This window comes from Seriola dumerili, unplaced genomic scaffold (genome assembly GCF_002260705.1).
Source record: "Seriola dumerili isolate Sdu_G_001 unplaced genomic scaffold, Sdu_1.0 BDQW01000199.1, whole genome shotgun sequence".
NCBI lineage: Eukaryota > Metazoa > Chordata > Actinopteri > Carangiformes > Carangidae > Seriola > Seriola dumerili.
In genome coordinates, this window is record NW_019174454.1 from 426,902 (window position 1) to 438,489 (window position 11,588).

Below are 11,588 nucleotides of genomic sequence, written 5' to 3' on the forward strand. Positions count from 1 at the left end.
GTCTTACCATTTTGCTCAAGTCATCACTTTATAAATTTAACTGTCCGGAACTGGCTTCATTCCAGATCTTCATCAGGAAACAGCCATGGCCCCACACACACTCACATGCACGCACGCATGCACGCACGCACGCACGCACGCACGCACGCACGCTTAAGCAATTATCCAACCACGTTTTTACTGCTTCCTGACACAAACTCAAAAATATGATAACCCTAAATAAAAAAGAAACAGACATGCACCTGTGCAAAATCTAAATCAACTTTTTCAAATGTGTATTTTAATTTTTATTTCATTTCCCTCTCAAAACTTTAATCACAGGTAGAGAGGCTTAAATTTAAGATTATTGTAACAGAGAAATAAAAGATAGCAAAACAACAGAAAACAGCATAATCCTCTCAATACAGTTGAATAGCCATATCTTATTGCATATCAAAGCTCATTTATCTCTGTGTGGATAAACAGCAAGTACTTGTTGTACCCTGAGGGGCAGAGAAGCTAGTGGGTTGCGTCATGCTAATCACCATAATCTAATACTGTGAGGACTACATGAGTCGGCTGCTCAGTGCACAACATAAATAACCATGACCCTCTGCTATTTGTGTGTCTGTATACATATATATCTGTACATAGAGCCCCAAGCTACAAGTGTAGGAAAATGTAATTGAAGCAGAAACACCCGCAGCCTCTTAAGTGTGAACTGTGTTTTCCATTCCCAGCACTGATAGCCCTTTAGCTGCTAGGCTAACCCTAAAAGCTTCCCTTACTTTACTCCCAACTAAATCATAACAAACTAGTTAACCACCAAGAATCCCTGCTGTGGCAATGCAGAGGCAGGCAAAACTTTTCCTTAGTTAAACTGGGTTTGTACAGAGAGATGAGACACAAAGGCAGTGCACTCAGTTTGATTCACATCTAAAAGTGAATGCAGCCATGACCAGCAGTGGTGTGAAATAAAACTGTGGCTGTTTTGGTTCTGAGAACTACGCTACAATAACTTATTACAAGAATGAGACACTGCAGATAAAAGTCAGTTCAGAGTAAGCATAACATCTAAACCTCATTTAAGTCAACCTGAGTTACATTAGGAGATCTCAGGGTGAAGTTCAGTTTAGTTGCAGATCAAAAGGATTTGATTCTTACTCATTTCTTTCCCGGAAAAGTGCACAAGTAAACAACAGATACGTGACTCAAACTTAGTTAGCAAAAGTGGGGGTTTCATTTCCATTGGAAAGAAAACACATTAACTATTTCACCTATTGCCACCTTCAATTTTTTTTTATTTTTTTTTATTTCAAATGTTGATAAGAGAGGACACAGTCTGTAGGGAAACAAAAGAGTTCTGGTTCAACCCAATCCTAGACCAGCAGTGAAACACATGAAGCAGACCACTCTCTGGGTACAATGTTAAAACCCTTTTCCTACCAGGCAATCAACAAAACAAAACTATCAGTTTAGTGGTACATATTTCCCATTGCTGTACTATGTACGATATACACATGAAGTTGTCCATGTCTAAATGTAGCACCAAGTTTAATCTTTAATATCAAATAACCCATTAGTGTATATTTCTGTTTTAAAAACATATTGGAGTGGGAGTAACTAAACTTAGCTGAGCAGCTACTGATAATGAATGATATTCATGCAAACCTTCTCCTGTAATCAATCTTATCATTGTACACCGGTGTAATGCACCGCTGCATTTCCTCATGACTTCATCCAATACTACAAACACAAAGCTTTCCTACAGTGTCATAGCCACAGTGATAAGATGGGTTTTCAGATAGTCAAAGTCAGGATCAGTGCTCTCAGAGATAAACTTTTGTTTCACATGGATGTCAGGTACATTTACAGAAAATAGGAAGTCATATTTTAGGACAGGGCTGTCTTGGTGAACCAAAATAGGAATGGGTGCAAATGACATTTGCAAATACCAGAGGTAGTGTACCGTACAATTACATGTTTTTCTTTGTCCACAAAGGCTTGACTACATCAATCACTGACAACACAGATGCACTTTACTGTAAACAGCCGCAGAATGCATCTCCTGTTGTGATCTTTTTTATCCAGGTTTGATAACATTAACAAAATGTGGACTATGCAACAAAAAAAATGAACTTTAAAACTGACTAATATGTCCAAAACAAAAATGTACAGACAACCAGATGTTGTGACAAGAAGTAGGTACAGCAGCCAGAAATAATGTAGTTACATTGGACACAACAATGCTAAGCACCTGTCCTGACCCACTGAAGAGAGGACCTCATGCAAAGTGTGCACGCTTCACCTCCACTATGCTTCAGATAAAGATGCAAAAACAGTTCTGGCCTTTTCTAAACAAGGAATTAAAATAAAAGTGACGTGTAATACACATAAACTAAAAATATGGATAAATCTTTGATGATAATAATAAACATTTTAGAATTTTTAATTTCATTATTTATTTGTACAAAGTATAAAGTAACAAAGGGGAAAAACACAACACTCCATTGTTCATCAGTTTTTGTTGTGCACTCAAATCTCTACTTCACTACTTCACAACTTCACTAGCATGCACATTTTATAAAACAGCACTACTGAAACATTCATAAAACAACTGAATGTTGTCATGAAAAATAAAGAGAAATAGATCCACGCCATTGTTGAGTGAAAGGCTCTTGATGGCACCTGCAACTGAAGCCTGAACAGTAGTTCAGCTGCAGGGAAGGCTGAATGAGTCAAAGCTTGAGGAAGTTGTTTCTACCAACCATTGTAATAATATCACTGAAGCATGTGTGGAATGCATTTCTCTACTGTGCAAAGGACTGGAGTAATATTCTGTCAGTGAAGAAAGGTAGGGATGATGGAAGCAAGTTGAGAAGCAGGGGTAAGCAGTGATGTGTAGCGCTAAAAGATGTGTGGATTAAACTCTTAATTAACCATACCTAAGGGCTGCAACTAATAAATAATTTCATTATCAGTTAGTCTGCTTTTTGTCTCATTTAATTCACTGATCAGTTAATCATTCGGTTTTAAAAATGTCAGCAGTGAAAAATATCCATCAAAGATAATGATTTTACAATAATATAATACAGAAAACAGCAGTAAATTCACATTCAACAGCTCAGAAGGAGTAACACCATGCAAAAATGTTACCATTAATATTAAATTCTCAGAAGTTCAACATTGCATCATGATAACTGCAGTATTGATCAATTTTAAGGCATCAGAGAACCTATTTGTTTATCTAGCTGTTCTCAGCCAGTTCTAGACTGTTTTATCCTGAACCTAAAATTCAGGATGTGAAAATGTTGACACTACACTGCGCTCAGTGAAGCATGCTTATAGGGCTTTAAAACAAAAGCCAACAGCCGTAATGCCTTTCACAAGAAACAGCTTAGGTGTGTAAAGATAAGATGTGAGACAAATTAGACCATAAGAGATATACACCCTTACTACAAATACCATTTACACCATATTATTAGCCTCTGAGTTTATGACTTTCTGCAGTGTGGGCTGTCCCACAGTGCAAATGCATCACCCTGCAGATATATAAGCCCACCACTTCCTGTGACCAGCTGGACCTATCAACGGTGGTCAGGATGCAATGACAGCTTAGCTCAGGAAGATGATCAAACAGACTCACAGAGAGGTCAAAGCCATATCCGGTTAGAACCATGGAGGAGGGGGGTTAAAGGGCTTTTCTCAGGACACATTGATCAACCGTTCTACTGTATTACTCTGCTCAGGCACTTTATGCAATGTTTAACATACAGGTTTCGTATTGGACCATAAGTAAATTCATAAGACAAAGCAGCTGTGTTAAAACCAAGAAGCTCAGAAGAACAGGACTAATTTCTCAACACAGAACAATTAACCAAACCTAATTAGCAAACCTTTTCATCAAGAGACCACATTCACAACTCACTGGTCGATTCAGTTAATGCAGAGGTCAAATAAAATCTTGCATTGAACAACCATCCATCTCTACTATGAGGCTTATAGAGTAGTAGACAAGTGAGCCAGCCATAACTAAATGCCTGCCAGGATTTAGTGTGTGCCATGTGAAAATGTCTAGAGCTGGACTGATTTTTTCTTCTTCATCATATATGATAGTAAATAGAGTATCTTTGGATTCTGGACGATGGGTTGGACAAAACATCACCTTTGACTCTGGAAAACTGCAAAACATTAATAGACCACAGAAACAGTAAAAAAAAAAAAAAAAAATGTAATTTGGTTGGAGTTATAATAATTACTCAAATCAAGAAACATAACTGGAAGATTATTTAGTAATGAAAATAATTGTTTGATGTATCCCTTCAAACGTGATCATTTTCATTGGTGATTAAGCTGCTATTTTGTAAAAATGACAGAAAATTGTAAAAAAAAAATAATAAAAAATACATATCTTCAAATGACATGTTATGTCTAACTAATAGTTCAAAACCTGAATATATTCGGTTAAGAGTGATATGAAACTGACAAAAGCAGAAAATACTTACACTTTTGTGTGAAAATGTTGATCAACTAATCAATGAATCCATTAATTGTTTCAGTTCGAGCTCTGGCCTAACTAAAGTGAACAATTTTATAGGGTAAATTGGTTTAGATTTGAACCTCTTTTTGAGATTACTCACTCTATTCTCAGAATAGGCAATGCTTTGGTGATGAGTAAAAAAAAGTGTTGATTAAAACTAACTCATTCCTGTGTGGATCTTCACCAGCTCTGAGGCCAGAAAGTGTCTCGCCTGTGCTGTGTAAGCCAGAAGAGGAAGTAAGTGAAGCAAACAAGAAGGAAGTGCTGACTGTGTGTGTTGATTCTGACTGAATATGGGCTGTCAGTGTTAATAATTAAATCTTGCTCACAATAGTCACTTTCATATGCACTCTTCTTCCTCTCTCTCTCTTTAAGTTTGTAAAAACACAGTAAATACATTACACCTTACACCAGTCAAGACCAAGCTTTTAATTGTTGCTCAACAAAAATAAACCCAGGGTTATATTGCACTACCTCAACTCTACTTCATTTCTCAAGCTAAACAATCTGTGTGATTCATATGGGAGAGGGGGGCTGGATAAATAGAGGATCTAAATCTCTGGGGAAGACCACGTGGAGAAGTCTGTATGACATCACAATATAGCATATACACCCACGCTGTATTCAGGGCTCTCATGACACACTCGGATCTTTCACTCTGACTTGAAAATAGCCATTTATCTTAATTTAAGTGAATAATTATCAAGTACTGATACTGATTGAAGTCACAGCGGTGGAAATAATAAGTGTCAGTAGGCTCACATTTTAATTCAGGCTGAAGTGAAGAACACAGTGAAAGCAGTGTTCTATCAAACTATTCTTTCTGCATTCAGGCAGATTATCTTTATCCTTACAGTTGAACTTTTCCGTCTAAGCCATGTGCTGAGCTCAGCTGCAGCCTAACCACATACTAGTCTCTCTAGTGGCTCAACGTCATTGGTTGATTCTATAGCATTCTTAAGTGGGCCTAATACCCATTGGTTAGTGTCACTGCCACTGCCTTCTCCACACAGACAAAAGCAGTCTTTGTGTGTAATGTCTGGCTACTGTGTGTGTGTGTGTGTGTGTGTGTGTGTGTTTCCTCTGCTTTAACCAAGACTTTGTTTCTGCACAGCCTCATGGTGCAATGAAGTGATGATGAAAATGAGTTTCACAGAAAAAATGGTTAAAATGGATTTAAAAAAAACTTTATCATGGTAGATACAGGGGGTGATGAGATATATGCTTCCTCTTCTTTCAGGTTGCCTTAGTGGGGTTTTTCTGTCTGCAAGATTACCGTCATGGTAGCTGAGAAAGAACAGTCACACTGAGGAACTGAGCAACAACACAAGGAGGTATTACTTAAAACTGGCTAGATAAAACTATGAACTAATTTTGTCATTCAGGTTAAACAAAAAGAACTGTAGGCTTTTCAACATTTTTTTGAAAAGACTTGAGATAAATATCCATGTCATGACATCAGTCTGTAAGAGGACACACATCAACACCAGAAAGTGTTAATCCACAGAGGACTATTTTGTGAGCTAATCTACTGCATGCTGACTCTTGTATTGTCGCAAAGTTGAGGCTCTAGTGCTTTAAAAACTAGAGGTCAACCATGTTCTTCTTCAATGATTTGCCCTCATAGGTAAACTCCCTGGTCATATTTGGCCGTGATCACTCTTATTTTGGCTGCTCAAACAGCTGATGATGAAATTTCACGTTTCATTAATATTCACAACAACAAGTAAAACCAGTGCAATTTATACTTTCCATACTGTTTCATGCCGACTGGGGCTGGTATGAAACAAAAACCCCCCTGCCACACACCCACAAACAAATACATGTACGCATGCACAGTGATGTCACCATTTAGCAGTCCTAGGCCGTTTACTAGTGTGTGTGTAGCAGCTGGCCAATTCACTTGAGAGGAGTGGCATATAATGATGAGTTAAACCCACCTACCTCTCCTAATGGAAAGTCTTTTACTAACTTCTTTGCCAAAGGCAGCAGAAATGAACATAAGTACCAAAATTGAGTTAAAGAAAGTGAAAGTTTCCAAATGCCCATGGTGAAGTGAATGTAATAAGCCAAGCTAAACAGTTACTTGTTAATCCTGTTAGGCTATGCATTAACACAGCTGTGCAGCCTATTCCATACACTGCCGTAATACCTACATATTTCACATTAATTACTCGGGCTGGATGTGTAATTAAACAATTAGTTTCACACACATTTAGAATGACTGTGTACAGAATAACTGACATCTGTACTTGTGTAAAGATTGATTGAGAGGTTTTTTTGAGAAATTAAATATTTATTATATGTATAATTTATATACATAAATATATAAATTTACAATAATATAAATTTTAAGCATAGCCCTGTTATGTCAGCACTCCATTAACACCCAAATGACTCCAAACTGGTCTCACTCGTTTGTACATAACTTGTGCACATTTGTGCAGGCAAAACAAAACCTGTGCTTCATTATTTCTCAAATCACTGCAATTTATTTAGCTGACGTGTAATGCTCATAACTTGAGAATCAATGAAGCAGAAAGGTTTGTTTTGCTTGCACAAACGATGGCCAAACAAATGAGTCACCACTTTGGAGTCACTTGGACGTTAATTGGGTGCTGACGCCTACGCTTAAAACTTTAATCATATGGGGGTGCCAACTTCAAGAGGTAGAAATTTAGACTACACTGGTTCAATTTAGTCTTGTACACTTATCCTGCTAGTCAAAGTATACTTGAATTTTCAGATGAGTCTGTAAGACTGGCCCATTATAATATATCATTTCAGCAACATCATTGCAATTTGAACATGCACAATAGTCATATCACTGGATGTGCAGTGTCAAGTAGGACAAATGAACTCAAACATGTCATGCTACAATGTTAGTTTTTTCCAATGCAGGCCTAATCTATACCTATATATATATATATATATATATGTATATTCCAAAGACCACATGGTAGCTCAAATAACTAAGCTGAGTAAACTGCTTTTGATCAGGTTTGTTAAGGATGTCACTGAAAAAAAAAATATACATTAAATGAAGAAAAAAATAAAGTAATTACACTTGTCACATGAATGAACCCAATTTTACGTTCTTATTTTGCTATAAAATTCTACCCTCAGGCAATAGTTTCTGTCCACCCATTTCCACATCCGCTCAGTGTCATTGTCCAACAAACCAATCTAAAAGCTCCTGCAGAGCAGCAACTAGCAGCAGCCAGACATAAAGTGTGGACCGTCTGGACAACACAAAGGGTTTTTAAAAATCATTTGCACGTCATCTTGTTCAGTGCCAGCAAGAGAAACAACTGATCCAGGGGCAATTCTGAAGAAAGCCCTTACTGGGATGGTATTTAATACTGGCTCACATCTTATATGAAACACTCCCAAGCTACAGACACATAATGAAGGCTGTCACACTATTTCATTAAATGCTGTTCATGATTCCTGTTTCAACTATGATTGAAAGCATTTGCTCAAAGCATACGGTGAAATAAAGGGCATCTGTAGGGATATAGACAAGGAGGTAAGAACAGCTCCATCCAGCAGCTAGTCTAGACCTCATTAACATTAACACAACAGTAACTTAAAAAGCTCCATTTTGTCTTGGGGTCTTCTGTGGTATCTTTTGTCTTCAAAAATATGCCCTTTCTTATTTGCTGTTTTTTTAAACAAGGGAAACAAGAGGAACATCTTATACGCTTACACAAGTCTCTCCACACATTAAAACAGAAAGCTACTTATTTTTATTACAGACTGTACACTTGTGGCTGTTTTCAGTGGGACAGATAAAGATTACTAAACGTAAGAGGAAAGAAAGACAGAAAAGGAGGAAATGTGCGATTTCAAAAAAGAAAGCACAACAGTAAGACAGCTAAGAAAAGAGAAAATGTTCAAGTAGATGGTAAAGATAGTAAGGCACAAAAACAAAGTGACATGCAGTCAGGCAGCTGTAGATTAAGCGCCATTCTGACCACATAGGCTCACATGCTCAAACCACAACACCTCTCTCCTCTTGTTTTCATACATCTTGAGCTACAACCACCCTGGGTGTTAGGAATGAGTGCAGTTGTTCACTCTGTGCCTGTGCAGTCATAGTTATTAAGAATGAACTGCTGTATTATGAAGATTTCACACCTCCAATTCACCTGTATGAGACCATTTCATTAAGGGAAATCAACTCAACGGCTCAGGAAGAGAACAGAGAAACCAAATTGCGCCATTCTTCACATCAGTCACATGTAGAATCATATCCACTCAATTAATATTAAGCTCAATGCCACAGTTTTTATCCACTTGACTCACCTGGGTTGTGAGTTCTCTTCATACATGCGTTCTTTGCCCTCCTTGAACAAGCTGATGGTCTGCTTGGTCTTCTTGGTTAGGTTCTCCATGAAAACCCGGAAGTACTCGTTGTCCCCCAATGTTTCCATTTTGCCTTCGTAGCGAGACAAGATGGTGCGCAGGTGCTGGTAGGTGTCTGGCAGCAGATCCAGGATGTAAGGGGGGCTGTTCTTCAGAGCCAATTTGGGGTTTTGGCACAGGCGCACCACCTGCAGAAAGGGAAGATGTGAGCGAGGAGACAAGATACAGTTACAGACAAGAGGTGGGTGCACGAGGGAAGGCAGATGAGAGAAAAGCAAGACAGATGTGTAAGAAAGAAAGTGGTGAGAGAAGGGTTAAAGGAAAGCAACAGAAAAAAAATCTGAGAATTGTCTTAAGTGTCACTATGCGTTTTCATTCTGTACGCTAGTAAGACAGAGCTTTGCATGATATGGCTCTTTTCCGTATTAAACCACTTATCGTCAGTGCAGAATATTGTCTGTGAGCCCTGATAGGACACATGCAAAATGGAAAATGCCAACAAAGTTTAAGACTGAAAGAAAGTACATGTAGGACCTTAAAAGCTCTGTCAAGCTTGGAGCTTTCAGAGTGTGGCAAGTCTACACATTATGTAATGGAGTATCACTGACTCAATCCCTTATAGCATCTTGCTTTATTCCACTATTGTCATACTACTTCCTTTACCTAAAGATGGACGTGAAAGAGGACAACGGCATACCGACATTCATCCCAGCGGGGATGAAGCGGGAATGAATGTCGGTAAATAATCTCCATTTCTTATTAATTTAGCACACAGACATCTTTTTGTAGATGTGCACAGGAATGCTTGCAACTTATTATGCGACTAACTTGTCAATAACCATGGCTCACCACAGTCCAATTCGCCACTCCTTTCGCATGTTTAGAGAAGCTGTTGATATGTTTACACTTCCCCATTTCAGTCTGCACATCCGAGATCACTTCTACCTCAATTCTGTTTACTCAACATTTGAATATGATCACTTTGCACGTTTGAGCAGCTGAAGCACTGGCTGTGATAATGATGTGTGTATGAGCTTCAACTACAGAGACATACCGCAAAATAAACTAAAGACTAAAAGAGACTAAAATACTACCAGGCAAAAAGCTTAACTAACATCAATCATTGACTCAACAGAAGGAGACTATTGTATTTGGTGGGCAAGGGGATAATCTTCTATTAGATAGCTTTATAAAACATGTAAATTTGGACCACCCCTGTTGATGGTCAGTTCATGCGGAAATCAACTACATGCTCGAGTCAGACTGTATGAATGCATGCTTCATCCTCTGTAATGTTCAACCTTTCCTCACCCATCTCACTGTACTGCTGCACTGCGTCTGAGTCACTTCGTTGACCATTACAAAAGACACTGGCGGGGAGCCTAGAACACTCTGTCATTAAGCTCTGTATGGACATGGTTGCTGTCATATTTACCACTGGATTCAAGTCTAACTTGTCTGATCACAGCGGCAAAGACCTACACTTCCATTCAAAAATTCGGGGGTCTCATGGTACCTCATGTCCTGATTTGAACCAGTGCTGATATGGAGCTGGGCTGTCAGCCTCAATGGTGACCAAACAATTGCATGTCAACAACAGGACATGGCTCATTCTTTTGTAGACCAGGCCAAATTATTGTCTACTAATCATGTCTGAGTGTTAGAAAGAAATATGGCAGGAATAGCATTACAAGAATGTCGGTTTGAATTTCCTTGCCTATTCTTTTTTGGAAGCCATCGGTTTGTCATTACAGGAAAATAAGATTTCAGTTCTACTAAATTTCTTGACCATTCATGGATTTATGTCCAATTAGAGATTAATCGATCAGCACGTGGATGGAAAAATAATAAAAAATTCTGATGATACATAAAGTCATTTTTGAAGGAAAAAAAACATTCATTAGGTACAGCTTCTCATTTGTTTGGATTTTTACTGATCTTCTTTGTTTTATGTGATAGTATTGTTTTTATTCTGACAAAATAAGCTATTTGATGTCATTTTCTAAACCCTTCGGAAATTGTGTTTGGCATTTTTAACAAGTTTTTGACATCATATAAACCAAAATATTAACCAATTTATCTAAAAAAAAATGAACGGCAGATGAGCCAGTAATGAAAATAATCAATCGTTGTAGGCCTATATCTAATTTTTGGTCATTAATCTCATACAGAGTATTCCCTTCCAATTCATATCTAAGGTACCCGACATTAAAAGATACCTGACATAAGGAAACCACACTAAATATAGAGAGTGAGAGCGCAACATATTAGGAATATTTGATCCCAGTTAGTAAATGGGCCACTGCGCTCAGACCAGTCGGTTCATCATCACTGTATCAAATGCCTCTCGAAAAGAATGAGGTCACACTTGACTGGTAGGATATTTTAAGCAGTATTGCTTTCACAACATGCATGTTGTTTTTAGCATGTTGGGCTTCATTGGTTTGTGAAAATTAAAGGTCAGCTTCCAACCGACACTGAGGGTAAATTGATCAGCAATTACATTTAGTCTTTATCAAATATTTTTAACTTTTAAAATGCAACAAAATGAGAAAGAAGAGCTTAAAGATGCCTTGGAAGAACTTCTACTGAATTGTGTGCGGGCCACTAAAAGAATAGTACCCTTTGTACCCTTTGCGTATTTTGGATAATTTGCTTGTGGTAGATATCTGGATAAGAGCCGATTTTTCATTTGAATACA

The 11,588-nt window shown here is 38.0% G+C and overlaps 1 protein-coding gene across 2 annotated transcripts in view; it reads right to left on the reverse strand.

Annotated features, from left to right (window-relative positions):
* cbl (Cbl proto-oncogene) overlaps positions 1–11,588 on the reverse strand; it is a 38,562-nt gene that overhangs the window by 23,353 nt on the left and 3,621 nt on the right. For both annotated transcript variants that reach the window (XM_022753794.1, XM_022753793.1), the window contains exon 2: positions 8,828–9,075. In XM_022753794.1, coding sequence (XP_022609515.1) covers positions 8,828–9,075 — 248 coding nt within the window. The remainder of the gene's footprint in view (positions 1–8,827; positions 9,076–11,588) is intronic.